The sequence below is a fragment of the Protopterus annectens genome, chromosome 8.part0, assembly GCF_019279795.1.
Source record: "Protopterus annectens isolate FY-2018-M chromosome 8.part0, PAN1.0, whole genome shotgun sequence".
NCBI lineage: Eukaryota > Metazoa > Chordata > Ceratodontiformes > Protopteridae > Protopterus > Protopterus annectens.
In genome coordinates, this window is record NC_056741.1 from 220,882,561 (window position 1) to 220,906,551 (window position 23,991).

General features: G+C 43.1%; 1 protein-coding gene across 1 annotated transcript in view; it reads left to right on the forward strand.

Moving 5' to 3' along the window:
• The window catches only part of LPCAT3 (lysophosphatidylcholine acyltransferase 3), a 709,408-nt gene that overhangs the window by 217,061 nt on the left and 468,356 nt on the right, over positions 1-23,991 (forward strand). The window contains exon 3 of the mRNA XM_044079698.1: positions 6,842-6,948. Within this exon, the coding sequence (XP_043935633.1) occupies positions 6,842-6,948 (107 nt within the window). The remainder of the gene's footprint in view (positions 1-6,841; positions 6,949-23,991) is intronic.

Consider the following 23,991-nt stretch of genomic DNA (forward strand, 5'->3'; position numbering starts at 1 on the left):
AAATATGGACATTTAACAGGTAAGAGGTTTACATTTCGCTAATCATGCCTACCACACATGCATATCACTGCCACACTTACTAAAACATGGTAGGCATGATTAGCGAAATTAAAACTCTTACCTGTTAAATGTCCGTGTTTGCAGTTTCGATTATTTCATGTGTCGGTGGAGTGACTGTCGATGTTCCGCTTGTCGGTGTACTGACATGAACCCATATATATATATATATATATATATATATATATATATATATATATTTAGACTTGTTCCTCCCTTTTCTATAACCTGGATAAGTCTACGGGTTTTAAAAGGTGTGCTGTGAGAGGAAAATTCCACACTCGAATGCACATTATAGATTTGTTTATTGTTTAGGGCCAGGTCACCTGGATTCCCATTGTAGCATCTTTGAGGGGATTAATCAAGAGCCATCCAGGAAAGAAAGAATAAGTTTATTTTGAAGTTCTTTTTGCCTGCTCCTTTTTCTTCACTAGGGGCTCAACTCCCCTCTAAAGAAGTGATCGGCTCCAAGGTGAAGAAATGACATCAGAGAGATTCTAGGGTGTTGTCAGAGTCTCCTGCCAGGGTGCCAAAGGATTTGGATCCAAGGACATCAGCTTCAAGGCCTGTATCATCTCTGTCAGATCCTATAGATTTGATGGCTCTGAGTGAGCATTCGATGACTTCTAAGTCTCTGGATCCTAAGACCTCTGATCCAAGCTCCTCTCTTACAACCTCAGAGATCCATAGATCTTTGGTTCTGCAGTCCGCTACTCTCTTTCCTGGGAGATCGATTAGGTCCGTGTCTCCCTCAGTTCCTTGTAAGAGCTTGTTGCTCAGGCACTCCCATCCTTCTTTAGGGTCTTCCTCCTGATCCTGTAGGAGCCTTTATGACAACATGGACGAAAAGGTAAGATCCATTATCAAGGCTCTGATTCAGATTTTGTACTTGGCTCCGTCCCTTGTGGATGTGAGCTTGGCTTTTCCCCTTTTTCTCTTGAGTTTCACATCCCTAGGACAGTACCCTTCATAGGGATTCTGGTTTGGATCAGCGGGCTCTTGCTTTTTTTTCGTTGACCGTCACCTTGACTGCCTCTGCTCCAAAGTCCTCGTATCAGAGTGTGTACTGGATGTGGGATTTTGTGGCTAGACCCAGGGGTTGAGTTTCACCTCCAGTTTTTTCTTTACCTGTCCCTTTCCCTTGGAGCTTTGGCCCTTGACTAGAGTGGGTTCGGTTTTATCTGGGAGTCAAGGTTCCAGTGAATTTCCTCCGTCTTTCTCTGGAGCTTCTGCTACTAAGGAGTTTGGTGGGGTTTCTCTGGGGCCTTCGGCCTTCCAGGTTATAGAAAAGGCTTTCCTTGTTAGCACAGTACCGTATCTTTTGACTTCTCCTGCCTCTGTGCCTGCATTGTAACTGGGCCTTGGATCTACCCATTTCTGTTCATTGTCAGCCTGCCTTGAAGGACCTCCAGTCCATTCCACCTGAGGAAGCCCCTTCCAACTCTTCTGAATATCCCATGGAGGGAGATCCCATGGAAGAGGACCTGCAAAAGGAATCACTTTGACTCCCCCGTGGAGTCCCTCACTGAGGATGTGGACTACAGTGACGGAAAGGGGTCTCCCAAATCACCACCTGACGTCTCTTTCTCTGACATCTTAAAGATCTCAAATTAAAAGGTGTCTGGTCTTCCAGAAACCTCGCTTTGGAGTCTGCTCTTCCAGAAACCTTGCTTCGGAGGAGTCCATATTCCTGGAAGCCATTGAGGCGGGACCACCTACATCTTTGTTAGTCACTCTGGTGGACGCTCTTGCAGATCTTGTTGCCTGTTGGGCCTGGAAGGAGCCAGACACCATAGAACCTGTACCAATCAACCAGACAAGATTCTTTTTCCCCCAGAGGACCATACTTTGCATCCCAGTTGACACTATGGTGGTGGCAGCCACTACCAAGAAAGAGCTCACCAAGCAGAGCTCAATTGTCCATCCACCAAATGGGGAGTCCAGAGTGGACAGGTTCAGAAGCGTGCTTATGCTTCAGCAACTTTTTCACTGAGAGCACTCCATTACCTGGCACATCTTTACACATTCAGAGAGACCTGGTTAAAGAACTCTTAATCCTTGGTTAAGGAGGAGTTGGATACTATTTCTCCTAAGCTAACCACTCTCCATAGCAATTTCTTCCATGCGTCTTGTTTTCCGCTCAGTGTAAGGATCTTCAAGGGCAGCCGCCACCGGCCTTGCGATACTTCGCCATGCTTGTATGAGGCTTTGTGATTTCACGTAGCCCTTTAAGGCATCTTTTTGTCAACACCCCCTTTGATGGTGCTTCGCTGTTTGGACTATCTGTTAAGGACACCCTTACCCACAGTGAACAAGAAGGTAAGACCTTGTCTGCTTTGGGAGTTGTTTTCCACCCCTTAAGGAATCGGAGAGGCTAAGAAGACTTGATTCCGTAAATCATAAGGTTCCTTTCCTGATTTAAGTGGAGAGTACTCCTCCAGGGTTAGAGGAGGAGGCTGTAATTGGAGATGTTGCCCAAGCGGCATAGTGGGGCCTGCAAAACGAGGGCTTCTGGGACCCTTTTTCCAACAAGCCCTTTCTGCATCCTAAAGCATTGCCCGACTGTCCAACTTTGGAGGCTGTCAGTGGGGGGGGGGGGCATTTTTCTCTGCACTCAAGCACCTGGCCCATATAACTACAAATGCTAGGGTGCAAAGCATTATATCCAGAGGCTATTGCATTTCCTTGTCCTCTACCCCCTATAGGTATTAAAAGGAAACTCCCCGACATTCCACCCAGCCAGAGGGAGTTGGCAGTTACAGAGATCATGAAAATACTGCAAAAGAGAATCATCCAAGGGGTCCCAGCCAAACAGAGAGAGTCTGGAACTTACTCCTGTTTCTTTTTGATGCCAAACAAAACAGGAGACCTAAGGCCTATCTTGGACCTAAGGAATCTCAAGTTGTGTGTGAAGAAAGCAATGTTCTGGATGGTGACTGTTCATTCCATCCTTCCTTTGCTATGGAAAGATGATTGGATGTGCTCAGTGGACTTATACGATCACAAAACATAGGTGCTCCAAAAGTCATCTGCACTTCCACCTAGGAGCCAACCACTTCCAATTCAGAGCCCTGCCCTATGGTCTCACCACAGCTCCCTGGCCGTTCACCAAATGCATGGCAGTTGTTGCAGCTCATCTCCGACTGCAAGGGTTTTCAGGTATTCCCGTATTTAGATTGGCTCCTGACTGCCCCCACACAGCATCAACTTTCTCCTGCTGCAGACTGTCTTTACCAGTTATCCCACTTCCTCTGCATTACCATAAACTTAGACAAGTCACAGCCATGGCTGGTTCAGACTTTGGAGTTCATTGGAGTGCAGCTGAACACTATTATGCAGTTAGTTTCAAGCCATTTTATCTCATCCATTTCCTCCTCCTTCCAGATTGATTCTACGGGCACTGGGATCCATGGCAGCTGCTATACTCCTGGTTACTCTAGCGAGATACCATACGCACATTCTTCGGTGGACACAGTCTGTTCAGTGGTCAATTCCACATCAGTCTCTGTTCCTCTCAGACTGACAAACATTTGCAGTTCTCATCTACAGTGGTGGATTCGCTCAGATCTGAAGATCAGCAGACCTTTCATTCTCCCCACTCCCCAATTGCCACCTTGACTACGGATGCTTCCCATCTTGGGGGGGGGTATTTTGAAGTGAAGATGGTCCAGGGCACACTGACCCTGATGGAGACCAGATTGCATATCAACACCCTTGAGATGAGAGCTGTCCTCTTATCGTTGCAAGCCTTTCAGGATATTCTTCTTCTGGGGACCATTGCTGTTCACACAGACAACACGTCAGTAGTCAGTCTGTTATATCAACAAGCAAGGAGAAACCTGTTCATATGCTCTTTGCTGAGAGGCCAGGAGGGGTGAGAATGGGCAATCTCTTCAAACTGCTTTCTACTTGCAACTCATGTACCGGGGAAATCCAATGCATCAGCAGACAGCCTCAGCAGATCTGTTCTGATGCCCCATGAGTGGTCCCTCAGTCAGTCAATAGAAAACTAGATGTTCGACCATTGGTGTCTCCCCTGCTGCGATCTCTTTACATTCCCTCACAACAACAAATGCAGCAGCTATTTTGCTGTGATCCCTTCTTCAGGGACTTTCCTGAAGGATGCTGTGCTCCACGATTGGCCCTCCTGACCTCCTTTATGCCTATACTCCTCTTCCTCTGATCTCAAAATTTCTTCAGAAAGCCAAACGGTTGAAGAGCACATTGATCCTCATTGCCCTTTCTGGCCTCATCAGATTTGGTTCCCTTCCTCTTGTCTCACTTCAAACATGGAACCCAAACTGCACCTCCTCTCTCACTTGACACTAGGACTCCACTCGAATCTCCCTGCTCAAGTTAACTGCATGGTTTCTCCAGTTCCCATGATTGCTAGTGGGTTCAGGTTCTCTTCTGCAGTCAAGGTTATCATTTTGGCTTCTCAAAAAGCATCTACCAAAAAGGTATACAAGAATAAATGGAAAAGCTTTTCTATTTGGGCTGCTAATAATTATGTCTACCATTTTAAGGTCCTATTCCTTCGATTCTTTCCTTTCTAGAGTCTTTATTTATGCATGGTTCTAGTTTTGCAACCGTTAAGCTCCAGTTGGCAGCCATATTCAATTTTCATTCGGTATTACCTTCGGGATCTGTGGCCTCAGTCAGGTTATGTAAAGCCTTTTTATGAATGTTATTTCTCTCCTTAGACCTCCAATCAAAGACCCAATACTTCCTTAGGATTTGACTGTTGTTCTACAAGCCTTGACCCAAAGCCCCTTTGAGCTGGCTACTGATTGTGACTTGAAATATTTATCCTAGAATTCTGCTGCACTTGCTGCCATTACTTCATCAAAAAAAGGGTTTATGAATTGCAGGCTCTTTCATCCAAACCTCCCTTCGTCATTTTTCATAAGGCTAGGGTTTCCCACCACACTAATCCCTCATTTATGCCTAAGGTCGCCACTACACCTAATATAAATCAATGCATTCAATTGTCAGTTTTTTCCCTAACTGTTCCAACAAAGGGGAATACTTGTTACATTCCTTAGATGATCACAGTTAGTTACATTTTTACCTTCGTAGGATGAAACAATTCAGAAAATCAGAGCAATTGTTTGTCTTTTGGCTAATCGTAGGGATCAAGCAGTATCAAGAGTAACTAGAGAAAAGTAGATAACCAGATGCATATTCTTTGTTTATGAGAAGAATAGTGTGAAGTTGCCTAGTTCTCTAAAAGCCCTGGATCAGTGTTTTTTTTTATCTAGAATTTCCTATTGATAACATTTGCGCTGCAGCTACTTGGTTCAAGTCTCATACTTTCATGACATATTATAAGTTAGATATGGTTTCGAGGAGCAGAACATCCTTTGGTTCATTGGTAGTCCAGCATATCCTTCCTTGAGGCCGCCCATGAAATCATGTAGCTAGGGTCTCTGACCCATCAGTGAAGCAGAGTGAGAAGGACATCATGAAATTTATTAGTTATGTACATACCATAACTTGGTGCCTGTGTTGTCCTGTTCTCATTCTGTTTCACCTTCCTGCCCAACTATCCCCCTCCAAAACACTTTGGTGCTAGAGGATCTGGAAAAGCCTTTGTTGGAACCAGCATTCCAGGTTGAGCCCTTGGTTCCTTTTTCTTCCCTTCTGTTTATAAGGGGTAGCAAACTCGATCTGAGGAGGGTTGGCTAGGAGCACATGATTGTGAGTAAGGAAGGAGCTTGAGCCTGTGAGCTGAAGTCTGTGGAATGCAGCTGAGTCGGATCTGAGGATCAGATCAGTGACCCATCAGTAAAGCCGAATGAGAAGAGGACAACACAAGTTACCAAGTTATGGTAAGTACCTAATATTTTTTTTTCAGGATTGTTGTGTGCTTCTCTGTCTGTATTTGCAAGAAAGTCCTGAAGAAATCTTTGCTCTAACTGCTAATTTTCTTTAGTGGGGCTAGCCTGTCAGCAGTCAGTGAAGGTGTGGATGGAGCCAGAACCTTGTGAAGATTACCAGTTGTTTCCTGAGCATGTAGCCTAATGGCTACTACAGCAGTGAGAAATTCCAACATTGACTGCTATGGTGCAATTTGCACAACTGTACTTCTTTTAAGAGCCACTCAACTGTGTACATTCTACAGCAGTGCTCCATCACACATGGACATTGTGTCTGTGTGTCTGTGTGGTATTGTGGGAATCTAGAGAATTAATGAACATTTCTTTGAGAGGACTCAGAAAATGTGCTTCTAGCCATGTACCTTCCTCAGAGGACACTGTCAAAGTTAACTGTTAAGGTGCATTTTCAAGTAGTCATTAATCATCTTGATTATGAGACTGTACTGGTATTTTTTGTAAGAAATAAAAACCTGTTTTGAATTGCTATGCACAGTCAGACCCATGCTACTATAGAATGTCAACTTGTCTGTCTTCATAAGTATTTAAGTTAGACCTTTGTGTTGGTAGTAATTACTGAGACTGTAGGAACCTCAGTTGCAGAGGGAAGAATAGTAAAATTGTATACCAAAACATTTTACATTCACACCTTTGTTTGATCCTAGCTGTGAGTTTGTGATCCTTTTACAGTTTTTTTAGTAACAGAAGCTTAAGCAAGTTGTGCAGTTTTTGTCCACTAAAGCATGTGGCTTCTGTGAGGAGAAAAGATCTGGTAATTAAATAAATTTTGTTTTAACTTTTTTTCCCCAGATGTTAATGGAAGCAAATTCAGGCTCCATTAAAATAATAATCTCAAGTAAAATTTAACTAATCATTACGTTCCCACCACTCTCTCTGTCTGTTTGCAGGTGGACAGCTGTACCATTCCCTTCTGTGTGTGGTAGTCCAGTTTTTGGTCATACGGCTTATGGGCAAGACAGTCACAGCAGTACTGACCAGCTTCATATTTCAAATGGCAAGTTAAACACATTGTCTTATTTCCTTTGTATGGTTCTGTGATGGCCTTTCTTGCATGGGGTGTTCTGATCTTTGCTATAACTTAATTTAATAGAAGTTACAGTTGTGTACATTAATATTATACCTGTGCGTATATGAATATGCTGCAGTCTAGTCTGATTTTTTTATTTCCCTCATATGGGTTTGTTCTATTTTCTTTTACTTATTGTTTGGTAACTGCAGTTCTTTTCAAAGATCTGTTCAAAGATTTTGATGGCTTTATTTTATGTCCATTATGCTGAAAAGCATCCAAGCTATTGCTTTTTCTTTCTCTTTTTTTCTTAGTGATTTCTGTTGTTAAGATATACATTGCTGCATTTGAGTCAAGTGCCATGATGCATTTCTTCACTTGTGTGTAGTTATGTATTTGGAACATTTTTTTTAATAAAAAGCTTTGTAAATTTCATGAAACCACAGCTCATATTAATTTAGCACTTACTACTGGGACGTTACCTTGGGTTAACATATGTTGCATCCGTAAACTTTTTAATGGGGCACATTCCTGCATGCCCTGTGGTATGCCCATTAAAATCTGTGGAAGCAGAAGTTTTTTCTACACCGATTCCGCTAAAAATGTTTCCTCTCTGTGACTTCAGTGTATAGAAATCATATTTTTTTAAAAGTATTTATTTTTTCATTTACAATACAACAAAAAAATATCCCCTAGTGGGTAAAGATGTTGTGTGGCAGTTATTGCACCACATGCTGTAGTGCAAATAAGATTAGAAAGTGTTGGAATCTATTTAACTGCCAGTCCACTGGGCTAATTGTCCCTTTTCAGAGGTAACCTGGGAGAAATTTTCAGTTAAGTGACTTGCTCAGAGTTGCACAGTAGGCAAATTCTGAGGTGGAAGGAATCAAACCCCTGTTACCCTTTGACTCCTGGAAGCAGCTTATTAACAACTCAGAGCCTTGGTCCTGTACACTAACTGTCAGTTAAAGCTACCATTTCCGTTTTGTAATTATGACTTGAAAATGTTAAGTTGCTAGACAGAGGTATGAACAACAGTAATGTTTCCAAATTCTATGCAAACTTCATAATGATCAACATTTTAATAAAGGGATGGATGGCAGAGTGGTGCAGCTTTTTTTTAGGCCATGCCAAGTTGTTAATCCTCCAACATAACAAAAATCACTCATGAGTACCTAAAGGTACTGTTGCTCAACACTGGGCATTGAAATAAAAAAAAACTGCACTCCCTGGAGGCATTTCTCCCCGTGGAGAACACAGACATATGTGCAGTCACGGAAACATGGTTCATAACCATGGATAACGCCCGTCTGTCAAAGGCTACAATGCCTTTCATACATTTCGATCCCCTCAGGATAAAACAAGGGAAGAGGCGTTTGTGTTAACCAAGGACAAGTTCATTGCTAGACTGGTCCAGCAGCATGACGCACTTAATTTGCTCCATTCCCAGGTTAACCATAGGTGCGATCCACTGTCATATGCGTGCTAGCTACAAATCCCCTAACATGAGTCTGGAAAACCACACCTCCTACCTATTTACTTGCTCAGAGGTTTTTGAACTGTGTCAACACAAACTCCATAAAGCAACTAAAAATGCTGGCAGGCAGAGTTTCACAGGCACAAATCACTCAGGTCAGTGATGATAAACCAAAGGTGTATTTAATGATAAAAATCCACAATTTGTGTTTTTCTTGTGGATTGATGAAGTTAACACTTGTTTAACGAAAGCGCTCACATCTTATTTGTTTTTCTTGTGGATTTTTATCATTGAATGCACCTTTGGTTTATCATCACCTGAGTGATTTGTGCCTGTGAAACTCTGCCTGCCAGCATGTTTATTTATTTAGTTTGTTTTGCTGTTTTACTTTTTTTTTACCCTAAAGCAACTAGTTAGCTCCTTGACTAGAGTTACAAATATCCTAGACCTAGTACTAATGAACATGGGCGGGATGCTGCTTCCTCCCATGCATTAACTCCTCCCTAGTAAGATCTGACCACAAACTAACATACAGCTCCCATCAAACTCCAAACCTGTTAAGAACTTTGCTAGGGATAGTTACCTCAAACTAAGTGACAGGTTATTAAACTTCCAAGCCTGTCCAATCCTGAATGGCACCGAGACCTACTCTGAGCTATACACAAAAGCACTGTACAACCACAGTCTTAGCTGCATAGAGGAGGCAGTACCTGTCCGAGTCAAACCTATGATTACTGGCAAAAAGAAACCACCCTGGTGGACCTTTAGAATAAATAGGCTATTCAACAAAAGAAAAAAAAAATCCTCTCCAAAGCCAAGAAGGAACAAAACAAAAAATAGTTCAGAAAGACACTCGACCAGCACTCTAATTTGTTTATTTAGAGTGTTAAGTCTACCAAAGCAAACTATGAGGCAGAGATGGCCTCCCAGTTGAAAGATAACTGTAAGGCTTTTTTTAATTATGTTTGTAACCTCAGAGGAAATGTTCAGCAGTGTGCCGAGTTAATCGTGAATAGCAACACTTGCACCTAGCCTGAAACTGTAGCAAGCGACTGAGAAGTTCAGTGAAAACTCACCGCGTCACCTCCTACCACACCCAAAGAAATACCCGCTGCCATCCCCCTACTGGTAATTACAAGGGAACAGGTCCTTACTGTACTCACTAAAGCCAAAAACACAACCTCCATGGGTCATGACAATATTCCAGGATGCATCTAAAATAGCTCAAAACAGAATTTATCAGGACCACTAAAAACCCTCTTTAATCACAGCCTCCAGACAGGCTTTGTTCCAGAGTAATTGGGGACTGCAACAGTTGTCCCTCTGCACATGGGGGGGTTCCATCTACTGACCCAGGAAACTATACACCCATAAGCTTGACCAGTCTTATCTGCAAGGCCATGGAGAGAGTTATCATGGACCTGATCAATAACAACATAGGAAATTAGACTGAAGTCTTGCCTCTTCAGTATGGTGGATGACTTCGAGAAAGTCACCAGGGCCATTGATGAGGGTAAAACTGTACACCACTTATCTAGATCGTGCCAGAGCCTTTGACACAATTCCTCGTTCTGAGGTCATAGATAAAATTACGGAGTTAGATATAAACCCCTATGTCACCAGGTGGATATCAGACTGGCTCTCTGACAGGACTCCTGTCTGGATAGGTGAATCCTCTTCCAATAAGAAACCTGTTGCTAGCAGCTCAGTGTTGGAACCCCTCCTGTTTGGTATATACTTTTCTGTAGTGGAGGCCAATGTTGGGGGCCTCTGGCTCACCAAGTTCGCTGACAACTGTAAGCTGGGAGCAATCCCTGAATCCCCAAACGATGCTGACATCCTACTAACAGGCCTAAAAATGAAACTACTGTTATCAAAACTGTGGTCTGAGACTAAGTACTAAAAAATGTGTAGTTGTACCTTATGGTAAATCAGATATTCCTGCAAATTATAATATTGATAGCACACCCCTAAAAGTAGACCCAGTGGTGAGGGATGCAGATAGTAACGTAAACTTTGACCACCAGCTAGCTGTGGTAGCGAGGAAATCCTTTTGTTTTGCTCAATGTATAAGTAAAGGCATGGCATCAAGTTCAAAGGAAGTCATAGTGGCATTGTACTTGGCCCTCATTAGGCCCATAATAGAGTACAGTACTCCCTTCTGCATGTACCTAACCAGGCACTTACACCAACTGGAGCAGTCCCAGAGTTTTCTCACTAAAACAATACAAAGCGCAAGATGCACATCTCATGCACACAGCCTATAAAGGCCCTTTGCCTTTACGCCTTCTCATATTGTTTGAAAGGTGACTTATGCTTGACCTACAAGGTATTCTCTGTTCAAGCAGTGATGAAAATGCTGCATATTTGCAAGAAAAATTATATAAGGGTTAAAATGTTCCAAGGACATGAACCATATTTGTGACTGACAGAACTTGCTGGAGAGACAGATTCATATCCCATAGGCTAACTCGTCTATGGAATAAACTTCCCATCTTTGTGAAACAAAGCCTGTCCCTCACTCTCTTCAAAAAGAATTAGTTAAATGGATGGGGAACCATAAATTCATGCCTGGGTTACTGCCCTTATCCCTTATGGATAGAGGCAGTCTGTAAAATGACTCAAGGCTCCAACACCCAAAATCCCATGATACTACCCCATCCCATATCTGGGGAATTAAGATGTAATATTGTCATATCTTGGGTATTATCAGCTAGGCTTGTAAAGGCTCTTGTGCCGTTAGCCTAATAATCTCCTATGAACCGATGAACATTTCTGCCTAAAAGGGCTCAATACTCTACTTTGCATGTTTTCCCTGTCTCTGTAAGCTGTCCTCCGAGAATCCAGTTTCTGAAACCGCCAAAAGAAGTGCAAGTTGAATTGTCAATGTTAAAATTCCCCCAGAGGCCTCTGCGTGTCTGTCACTTTTTCTCTTTCTCTCATAATGGGCTGCCATCTAGTCTAGGTATGTTTCCGCCTTACTTCTATTACTTACACTTAACAGGGTATATACTAGCACCATAGCAGAATAAGATCTTAAAGCTGCTGTTGGTGTCTTATTTTGATCCTGTGTTTTTAGAGTAGTTATATTTGAATTAATGGTATCAAGTTACCTTTATTCAGGGTGGACACAGGACTCTGCCAAGAGTGTTAAATATTTTTATATATATATTTGTACATATTTCCACATGTAATATTTTCAGTTTGTGGCATATATACTTATATAGATGCATTCTTTTTAGTGAATAGGAATTTAATGTGTTTAAACTTCTTCTTTCGGCTGCTCCCGTTAGGGGTCACCACAGCAGATCAGCTGTTTCCATTTCTTCCTGTCCTCTGCATCTTGCTCTGTCACACCAACCACCTGCATGTCCTCTCTCACCACATCCATAAACCTTATCTTAAGCCTTCCTCTTTTCCTGTTACCTGGCAGCTTCATCCTTAGCATCTTTTCCCCAATATACTCTGCATCCCTCCTCAGCACATGTCCAAACCAACGTAATCTTGCCTCTCTAGCTTTGTCTCCAAACCTTCCACCCTGGGCTGACCCTCTAATATACTTCTTCCTAATCCTGTCCATCTTCATCACACACAGTGCAAATCTTAACATCTTCAACTCTGCCACGTCAAGCTCTGACTCCTGCCTTTTTGTCAGTGCCACTGTCTCCAACCCATATAACATAGCTGGTCTCACTACCCTCTTGCAGACCTTCCCTTTCACTCTTACTGGTACTCATCTGTCACAAATCACTCCTGACACTCTTCTCCACCCACTCCATCCTGCCTGTACTCTCTTCTTCATCTCTCTTCCACACTCACCATTACTCTGAACTGTTGATCCCAAGTATTTAAACTCCTCCACCTTCGCCACCTCTACTCTTGCATCCTCACCATTCCTCTATCCTCCCTCTCATTCATACACATATATTCTGTCTTAGTCCTGCTGACCTTCATTCCTCTTCTCTCTAGAGCATATCTCCACCTCTCCAGGGTCTCCTCCACCTGTTCCCTACTCTCACTACAGATCACAATGTCATCTGCAAACATCATAGTCCACGGGGACTCCTGTCTGATCTCGTCTGTCAACCTGTCAATCACCATTGCAAATAAGAAAGGGCTCAGAGCTGATCCTTGATGTAATCCCACCTCTGCCTTAAATGCATTCGTCACTCCCAACGCAGACCTCACCACTGTCACACTACCCTCGTACATATTCTGTACCACTCTTACATACTTCTCTGACACTCCAACTTCCTCATACAGTACTGCAACTCCTCTCTAGGCACCCTGTCATATGCTTTCTCTAAATCCACAAAGATGCAATGCAACTTCTTCTGACCTTCTCTGTACTTCTCCATCAACACTCTCAGAGCAAACATTGCATCTGTAGTGCTCTTTCCTGGCATGAAACCATACTGCTGATCACTAATCATCACCTCCCTTCTTAACCTAGCTTCCACTACTCTTTTCCATAACTTCATGCTGTGACTGATCAATTTAATCCCCCTGTAGTTAATACATCTCTGCACATCACCCTTATTCTTAAAAATCGGTACCAAAACACTTTTTCTCCATTCCTCAGGCATCCTCTCACTATTTCATTAAACAATCTAGTTAAAAACTCCACTGCCATTTTACCTAAAACACCTCCATGCTTCCACAGGTATGTCATCTGGACCAACAGCCTTTCCGTTCTTCATCCTCTTCATAGCTATCCTTACTTCCTCCATGCTAATCCACTGCACTTCATGATTCACTATCCGCACATCATCCAACCTTCTCTCCCTCTCATTCTCTTCATTCATCAGCCCCTCAAAGTACTCTTTCCATCTGCTCAACACACTCTCCTCACTTGTGAGTGAGCCATTTCTCCTCCCATCCACACCACATTTAATGTGTTTAAACAATGTATTAATTTGTTTGTAATGTACCTTTAAGGCACTTGTGATGTTGTTACTTTGAAACTTTAAAAGAAAGTAAGTATGTGTTTTCTTCAGTTCTGAAGAAGTTCATGAAGTGGATGAAAGCGCTTAACTTATTTTGGGAATAAGGATTTTTATTTTGAGTGCTGATGTTTCAAGGCAGTGTACGTTTAGTTTATTTATTCATGTCGTACACTGCTATTGGGTTATGCTGAATTGCATTGAAGGAATCGGTTATATGAAGTTGTTCATTCTCGCCATTCATTCTTTACTGATGGGTTCGGAGCTGATCCTTCTGCTCCGATACGGCCAATTGCAAAGCTTGAGGTCTTCAAATAGCTCGAGGCAAAGTCCCTATCCCATGATGCACCTGGAATTACCCCAGATCTAGTTTGCCGCTGCAGTAGATTGGAGGTTCTGAATTCGCTCATGTCAGTAAACTGTCTTTTTCTATTTCTTTATTCTGATATTTAGATAGTTGTTATACTTAGTTTTACAACGCTCTTACAGCATTATAGTGTGTATTTCTGCATTTTAGCCCTTCCCTTAGTGTGTTATAAAGTCTTCTAGTGGCCTCTTGTTTCAGGCCTAGTTTTAAAGTTTTTGCTAGTTATTAGAGTGTGCTTAGTCAGTAACTGTTACATTTTTTGATATAAAAATTATTTAGTGTGTAGAGTTTTTTCTCTTTAGTGTGCTGAGCCTTCAGTTGTTTTAGGAAAGGCTTAAAGTTTTAATTACTGTTACAGTGCTTTGTATTACAGTAATTTGTCTGACTTGGATATTTCATAGGAAATTTAGGCAGTGTGTTTTAGCAGCTATCGTTCTTTTTTTGCATGGTCTGCTTATGTTGTGTTAGACAGTTATGGTGACAGTAAGGGCTTTTACTGTCACATACAGTAAGGGCTTTTACTGTCACATATATATATATATATATATATATATATATATATATATATATATATATATGTATGTATATGTATGTATATATGTATATGTATGTATATATATATATGTATATGTATATATATATATGTATATGTATATATATATATGTATATATATATATATATATATGTATATATATATATGTATATATAAAATTACCATGCCCCCATAAGACTTTCCAGAATCAAAGCACAACCCTCCCCATGGCTACAGAAAACCCCTAAGTCAGAAATGAAAAACAGGGATAAAGCCTGGGAGCACTGGCGCAAAACCAAAACCCCCTCAACTAGACAGAAATTCCTAGAACTATGCAATAGAGTCAAAAAGCTAATAAAACAGGACAAATTCCAATACTACCAGTCTGCCCTAGACTCCTCCCAACACAGCCCCAAACAATTCTGGTCCTCCATAAACTCCATCCTCCACCCAGGTAAAGTCAGTACCCCTCCTCCTAACATCCCTCATTCCTCAGAAAAGATTGCTACCTCATTCAACACACACTTCACACAAACCATACTATCACCATCTAAACAACACCCCCCTTCCCCTCCAACCCACACCTTCAACTAGTAATCTCCCCACTGCCTTCTCTTTTTCTCCTGTACCTACCTCCAACATAAAAAAAAACTCTCAACTAAACTTAAGACCACCAGATTAGCAGCAGACAACCTCCCAAGTGAATACCTACAAATCGCAGCTGATGCTCTGGCCTACCCAGTATCCATCTTGATTAACCGATCTCTGTCAAAGTTACGTTCCCACACTGTGGAAAGTATCACATATAATTCCCCTCCACAAAGGCGGACCCTCCACAGAACTAACCAATTACCGCCCCTTCGCTATTCTCTCTCCACTCTCCAAAATACTAGAGATGCATACACTCTAAGGTCTCAGACTTACTAACAACCTCCTTTCCAATACTCAGCATGGTTTCCGACCAAACCATAGCACCACCACTGCCTTACTCTCCTTTACTAACGCTATCCTTCAACATAAAAACAATGGCTATCTCTCCTCTGCTACTTTCCTAGACCTATCTAAAGCATTTGACATGGTCCCACACAAACAACTTATCTCTGTCCTCAATAACCTATCCTTCTCACAATCAGTCACCAACTGGTTTCAGAGTTACCTGTCTGGCCGCCAACAATCTGTTGTATGGCAGAATGACATATCTCTCCAACTACCTGTCTCCATAGGGGTTCCCCAAGGATCCATCCTTGGACCCCTTTTTTACCAATAATCTAGCCTCTGCCACCAAACATGGCACACTCATACAATACGCAGATGACTCAACCATCATCTGCTCAGCCCAGTCCCTACCCAAAATGCAAAAGTCACACAGGAAGCCTTTTCCTCTGTTGAAACTTGGTTATCCGATGCCCAATTAATATTCAACCCAAACAAAACTAAACTACTCCTCTTCCAACCCACCAAACATACTCAAAACAACTCACACTTTAACATCACAGCAAAAGACAACACCACTATATACCCAGCTGAACACACCAAATTGCTAGGAGTGGAAATAGACAATAAACTAAAATTTGACATTCACATATCCATGACCATAAAAAAGTCCACAGAAAACTAGGAGTGCTATACAGAAATAAGCAACTTCTCACCAAAGCAGCAAAGATTTCAATAGCAAATTCCCACCTTATCTCCATCCTACTTCATGCCTCTCCAATATATACCAACCTAAGGCAATGCGATCTAAACAAGCTAGAGACCTGCTACAACAAAATCGCCAAATTCGCCACAGGGGCATCCTACCGTAGTCACCACTGTCTCTCACTTGCTGAACTGGGCTGGCTTGAACTGCGTCACCTCCTTCAGTGGTATCAACTCTCACCCACAAACTAGTAAACCATCCACTAAATGTCCCATCCCTCCAGAATCTATTCCAACCCTATTGCACCACCAAACCACTAAGATCCAGCAACAAAAATCACTTGCAGATCACTAAAGCCAATAACTCTGCTGGTGAAGCACTATTCTCTTGCACCATAGCCAAATTATGGAACTCCCTCCCACCCACAATTACCTCCATACCATCATGCACCCACTTCAAAACTTTACTAAAAGCGCACCTAAAAACATGCTGGCTATGCCCTTGCAACTCCCACTCTAATATCACCCACCCCATCCAACCACTACATTTCTTTCCACTCCACTAACTACCTTGATTATAGCAAGCTCAAATGCTCATAAGCCAGTACTACTTGTGCAGCAGGAACTTCTTCTTGCAACATTTCTTAATGTCTGTTAGGTACTTCACAGATAAAGTTTCTAGTTGTCTACTGATGTACTATGTTCTTCATCTGTAAATATGTTGTAAGTAATCGCTATGTAAATTGTTAATCACTATGTAAGCCAATGTAACTACTGTCTGTTTATTTTAACTGTGGAGCTTTTCTCCCCGGGCCTCTGCTGAAAATGGACCTACGTCCAGTCAGACACTCCTGGTCAACAAATATAAATAAATAATAAATATATAGACCTCTGAATTTCTGCTGTGTGTGTGTAACTTAGCCTGATGATTTTTTTTTTTTGTTAAAGGCTTCTTGTAGTTAATTACTGCCAAATTTGTATTGTGTGACAGTAATGTTTCTCAAATGGCTGACCAAGACAAGCACACCAAGTCTGGGTTTAGCAAATGCCCAAAGTGTGGCCAAAAGATGTCTGTAACAGACAGCCATGTTAATTGTGTATACTGTCTAGGAGCTCTACATTTACAAGACAGCTGTGCTATATGCCATTCCTTCTCCTCTAGAGTCTTACAGGAAAGGAAGAGAAAATTGATTGACAGAGGGTTGTTGAAACCGTTATTGCAGGAAGCTTTGAGTGACCAAGATGGATCCAGTAATTCATAGGTTCATAGGTTCATACTAGGCCATCTGCCCTAGGGCATTTATAAGCCTAGCCAGAGTGTGTTTGGCTTTCGCCACCAATTTTAAATTAATTTTGCTATGCCCTTTTTCGAGGTTAGTATACTGTGCCTCTGTCTAACAGTGACACAGAAGTGATACCCGGGGTAAACCTACGATCTCCCATCCACTCATCAAGATTCCTCTTGAAGAGAGTCAATGAGGGACTCTGCCTAACCTGGACAGGGATATTATTCCAGAGTGAAGGGAGCCACTGGGTTATGAATTTGTCCCTCCAGCATGTCCTATTTATTTCAGTGCTGAGGTTCAAGTCTCTCGAGCGCGTAGCTCGATGGGATTTGGATTTTCTGAGGTGCAGCATGTCCATTAATTCCGGGTTGGACATGGCTTTATACGTCAGGCACAGATCGCCTTTGAGCAGGTGGTATGCCACTGAGTAGAGCTGGAGTTTCTTTAACCGGGCAGCATATGGCATCTGTTTGAGCCATTTGATCCTCTTGGTGAGGTACTTTTGGGGTCTTTCCAGTTGCTGCAGGTGTTTGGTAAGGTACATCCCAAAAGGGGCATTGTACTCAATTATGGGCCTGATGAGGGATGAGTAAAGAGGCACGATGACCTCCCCTGATCTAGATGCGAATCCCTTCATGATTAGGTGGGCTATATAAAATGTTTTTCTAACCACTTTGGCCACGTGGTTGTCAAATGGAGAGATTGCTATCAACTTGGGTCCCCAGGTCTCTAATTACTTCTTCTGTACTTAATGGATTACCAACTATGTGGTAATTTGTGCGCACTTTGTTTTTGCCAAAGGGGGTGACTATACACTTTTTGGCATTTAGCTTGAGGCCATGGCTCTTGCACCAGTTGTCTGTTTCTATGAGGCCCTTTTGGAGGATGCTTGTGTCGGCTGGAGAGTCGATTATGGTGCCCAGTTTGCAGTCATCTGCGAACTTGGCCAGCCACAGTCCTTCCATGTTGGCCTGTACCTCCGAGAAATATATACCGAACAAGAGAGGTCCCAGGACTGAGCCTTGTGGGACGCCACTTGTAACTGGTTGGAGTCTGACATGGCTCCAGCAATTCTAACCATGTGGGTTCTGTCCTTGAGCCAGTTTGCAACCCGTCCAGTGACAAAGGGGTTTATATTTAAGCTGGTGAGCTTATCTATAATGCCCGAGTGGGGTATTGTATCGAAGGCTTTTGCGAGGTCCAGGTAGGCTGTGTGGACCACCTTCCCCTCGTCAATGGCCTTGGTGACTGTTTCAAAGAAATCAACCAGGTTTAAGAGGCAGGATCTGCCCTTAACAAAGCCGAACTGGGTAGGATCCAGTGTCTGTAGGTCCCCAATATCTTTGTTTATGAGGTCCATGATGATCCTTTCCATAGCTTTGCAGACCAAGCTAGTCTGGCTTATGGGGCGATAGTTTCCAGGATCCGTTGAGGCACCACCTTTGTGGAGAGGGACCACTGTTGCTGTATGCCACTCTTTGGGTACATATCCTGTAGTAAGGCTGAGATTGAACAGTAGTTTTATGTTTGGGTTTAGCTCTTCTTAGAGTTCATGTAGGACGCAGCCCGGGACACCGTCTGGTCCCATTGATGCTTTGTTTTTTGCTTTGGAGAGGGCAGCTCGCATCTGAGATGTCAGGGGGGCAACACTCTGCTGGGATAGATATTTGCCCTTTTGGTGGGGGGGGGGGAGTTTGCTCTGAACCTGTCAGCTAGGATGTTGGCAATGTCTGTGGGTTCTGTGTATTTTTTGTCATTTTGGACTAATTCTGAGCATATCTGGGAATTCCCACCCAGGTTCCTAACATAACTAAAGAAAGCCTTGTGATTATCCTTAGTGTCCTGTGCAATTTTTCTCTCGAAGCTGGCCTTAGACGATTTTATGAGTGCCCGTAGTTTTTTGCTAATACTGATCAGAGATGCCTTCCCTTTTTGGGATTTAGCTCCATCATGTAGTAGCTTCCTCCTTCTATTGCATAGTTTGTTTATGGCTGAGGTCCACCAGACAGAGGATGTCTGCCCTTGGAGGATTGGGTCTTGGTTTTATTTGGGATTGCATAATCCATGCATTCCTGAAGGTGTTCATAGAATACGTTTTATAAAGGATTCTGCAGTCTGGGCTGTATTTTCCACAGGCCCGGGGGCTTTGAAGGATTCCACCTTGGTTTTGAGGAGTGTGAAATTTGCTTTAGAGAAGTTTTTCACTGTGGTTTTCAAGGCAGGGGGTGGAGTCAGGATGTGAATATCCAGTGAGATTAGTTTATGGTCTGATCTTACCAGTGAGGGATGCCTTTCTGGTCTGGAGCATATAGTCCCCATGTTGGTGATGATCAGGTCCAGTATGTTTTCCCCTCTTGTGGGAGTGGTAACAAGTTGTTCCACAGCATTTGAGTTTATAAATTCTAGGAACCTTTGGGCTAGGGTGTTGGAGCTAGAGTAATACTCCCAGTCTATGTTTGGGTAGTTGAAGTCGCCCAATATAATGGTGTTTGGAGAGACCTTCATATTTTCCAGTGTTCTCAGGAAGACCGAGTGGGGTTCCTGGGTTTGGGAGGGTGGTCTGTAGCAGGCTATAAACTGGAAGGCAGTTTTACCCACTGTTAGTTGCACATGGATAGTCTCTGATGCTTCGTGCTATGCCACCAACCTGGAGGTGTGGGTATCTTTGACGAATATTTATACTCCCCCCTCCTTTTGTGGTTCGGTCCAAGTTTTGGGGCCGAAAAGCATGGTATGAGGTATAACCTGGTAGTGCTGGAGTGCTCTCGGGAGCCTTGAATCCGGTTTCTGTTGCTGCACAGATATCGATGTTCTCCATGCTAAGGAGAGTTTCGAGTGCATGCATCTTGAGGTTTAGACTTCTGGCGTTGAGTAGCATTACTTAGTTTCTTATCCCTTGTGATACTATGGAGGTGGGTTTGTCCTTTGAGCCTTGCCTAAAAAAGGCACTGTGGGGGTAGCAAGAGCCTTTGCAATATCCGAAAGCCCAGGGTCGATAGGTGCAAGCCATCCCTAACTAAGCATCGTGGCTTGTCGAGCATGTCATCCCAGGCTGACGGGCATTGGATCCCCTTTGAATGACACCAATACTTAAGCCAATTGTTGAACTTGATCATCTTGTCTTCATATTGTGGCATCATTCTTGGTGAGGGTAAGATGCTACTCAAGGTCAGGGTCATACCGGCCTGGGCTACATGCTCAGAGAGCTCCTCTGTGTCTTTTCATGTAGTCCAGGGAGGTACGTCTCAGGTCATTCACACCAGCATGGACAATGACTGAGTCATATTTGTACTTGCCTTGGAGTGACCTGAGTGCTTGTGTTATGTGGCGGATCCTAGCGCCCAACAGGCAGCTCACCGTGACCTTCTCCTTGTTCAGCCTGGTGAGCGGGACATCAGTGTGCCTGACGGTAGAGTCACCTATTACAAGTGTATCAGGTGTGTTGTTTAACCTTAAGGGCTGTGACTGTTCGGCACACTGGCTTTGTGAGCTATGTGTTGCACGTGTTTTGTTTTGGGGTAGCAGTTGCTTGGGTGTCTGCTTTGGACGTCTCTGCTGCTTAGGCAGATTTTTATTTAGAGTCTCCGAGTATGTGTTTGTGTTTGGTTTGCTGTCTTGGTAGGTCTATGTGAGACTGGAATTGTAATGAGTGTGGTTTCCTTCTCCTCCTGACTGGTTTCGCCAGTACTGAGTTGAGAGAGCTTAGCCTCAAGTATGGCTATATGGTTGCATCTCTCACATGTGTTGGAATTTGTTGGGCGGAGCAGTGGGTTGTCTGTGTACATGAGGCAGTTGTAACATTGCCTCAAGATTCCCAGATTCACCAGCTGGACCGGAGAGGAGATTGACAACTGACCTTTGGACATGCTAGAATAGTATTGGGAATTCCTTTATAATTGAAAAAAAGGGCCAATGGGGAACGGAGTATTCAAGGGGAGATTGTGAGGGTGTAGTGCTTTTAATATTTTAGTGCTGACTTATATAATTGCTTTAGTGAGCAAGTGCCTGGTAACTTAAATGCAAAAACGACAAACAGTAACTTTCTTTCAAGTGAAACAAGGAAATAAGTACAGTAAGCAATGCAGATATCACTAGGGATCCACAGAAGCGCAGAAAAGCCGCGTTTTAGGTGGAATTAGCGTTTCAGGGAAATAACAAGCAAACAAACAACAAGCATACAAACAAAGCTAGATTCAGCAGGCCTGAATCTAGTCTATGCTACAGCAAGCAAGGTGTACCAATTTCAGTAAGAAACAGTTCAAATATGCAGGCACTATAAGCCTTTAACCAGAAATTCCTAGCTCAGAAGGGCAGAGTCCAGCCTCTCCTCCCGCAAGAGTGCAGACCACGAACCTTCTTAATGTAAAATAACTGGCCTGAAGCCCAAGTGCTTAAACCAGAACTAATACACTTTTAGAATAACAGACACTGAGCCCTCAATCAGCAGTTCACAACTTAGAAGGATGTAAGCTACCTGTCCTGCCACCACAGTGCAGGCCACAAACCTTCCTAATGTAAAACAACTGGTCTGAAGCCCAAATGCTTGATCCAAATGACTTAGAATGATAGTTACACTTTAATCAAGGTACTACCAAGCAGTAATAAATACAATTGAATACTTTAAAGAATGCCTGGATTAGTGCTCAAGCCACACAAACAAAGCTAGACTCCGCAGGCCCGGATCCAGTCCATGCCACAGCAAACAAGGCGCACCAATCTCAGCAAGAAGCATCCCAAATATGCAGGCACTATAAGCCTTTAACCAGAAATTCCCAGCTCATCAGGGCAGAGTCCAGCCTCTCCTCCCACAAGAGTGCAGACCACGAACCCTTTTAATGTAAAACAACTGGTCTGAAGCCCAAGTGCTTAAACTAAAAGGCTTAGAATGAGTTACACCAAGCAGTAATAAATACAATTGAGTACTTTTAAGATGACGCAAAAGCAAAATAAAGTAGGAAAAAACACAAATACAGTAAAAGCAGATACTTTTTTTTTTTTATTTTTTTTTTTATTTTTGAGTGCGCAAGTGAGATGGGTCCAGGAGTTACAGGACAGAAACAAATGCAAATGCAGGCCTTCAAATCAGAAAGTTGAGAGAGATGGAAGACCGCCCAAACGGCCAATAACTACAAATTCTGGGCCAGAACCACTCCTTATGTGGTAGACAGGTTACCTAGTGCTTACCACTCGCACTGATGAGCTAGAAGGCTTCCCTCCAACACAGAAAGGCTTGGAGGCTCAGAAGCTTACAAATAGTCCTGGTTACAGCAAATCTGTATCTGGAACACTAATTACAGGAAAGGTAGGAAACAGGCTTACAATTTTTTTTTTTCTTCAGAAAAGTAGCAAAAACAGTAGTAAAAACAATTCACATGCAGTGCAAGCTGGCACACTTGACTATGTAGCAGTGTTAGTCCACACACAGTTTGAAAAAATGTAATTAAATTAAAAAGGACTAAAAGCAAGTGCAGAAAGGGTTTATTAGGTAGAATGCGGTAAAGAGATGGGACTGGGGGAGTGTCCTAGATCAAATCTACAGTGGGGCGGGCACTGCAAAAAAGCCACCAAATTTAAACTACAACCAAGAACAGGGAGGGGGGGGTAGGGAAAAGTTTCAACAGAGATGTGAGGAATCAGAGTGCAAATTATAAAACCAAAAACATATATACTGATCTCTGTATATTTGCAGAACAGTAAGACAACAGATATCTAAGCAACAATTTAGCTCTATAATACAGAATAATACAGAAAAATATACTCAGCTCTATATATTTGCAGATAGTCTTGTACGGCTGTCTCTCAACACACAGGTTCCACTTTAAATGCTTTGGAATTCTTCAAAGTCTTCCAAGACTTCGGACTCAAAACACAATCTAAAAAGTCTTCGATTTCGGCTCCACTGCTATCTGAGCCGACGTTGTTTACCTTTCAGAGCCGGGCCCCAGTCTTGGAACCGGTGTCAGAAGCGCCTAAGAGTCCACTACTTCAATCGGTACCACTTTTGGTATGATCCTCCATCAGCCTGTCAGATCTGAATGTGGATCGTGTGGTGCAGAAGCTGTTATTGTTACCAGCCTTGGCAAAAATGTTATCAGCTTCGACCCAAATGGCTTCGGAGCCGAAGTCTCTTGCACCAGCTCAAACTATTCCTACTCTGAGCCATGCTGGTCCTTCGGAGCCAGAGGAGTCTGATCTGATGTTATAGTGGAGCCCTTGGAGCCAACACCTGCTCCAGTGTCTTTGGCTCCGTGCACTCTGACATCCTCAGTGCCTATCGAGGACTCTAGGAGTTGACACTCTCTGGTCGGGTCCGGGGAGAACAATCAAACCAACTTGTCAGTTCCAACTCTGCCTCTTGGGGCCTCAGCTTGGATTAGCTCTGCTCCTACTTCGGGCTTGGAGCCCACTGTCCCGGTGCTGGGGGTGTCGACGGTTTCTTCAGATCTGTCAGCTTCCTCGCATCAGCGCAGAGGTTCTTTCAATGCCATAAGGAGAGTCATGTCTCCTAAGACATCCTTGACCTCAGGTCTGCCTTCCTTCTCCGCTAAAGTGCCCGTGTCTGCTTCTGCTTCACACATCCTGACCAAGCGTAGAGACCCAGTGCCTCAGGAAGCCCCATTGGGTGGCCCCTTATCTTCTGTGACCTCACCAGAAGCTCCTACTGATGAGATTTCCCAGAAGAGATTGTGCAAGAGGAAACATTTGGGCTTCCCACAGGAGTCTCTAACATCAGATACTGACATAGATGAGGCAGAAGGGTCCCCACGGTCCCCGTCTGAGGACATCT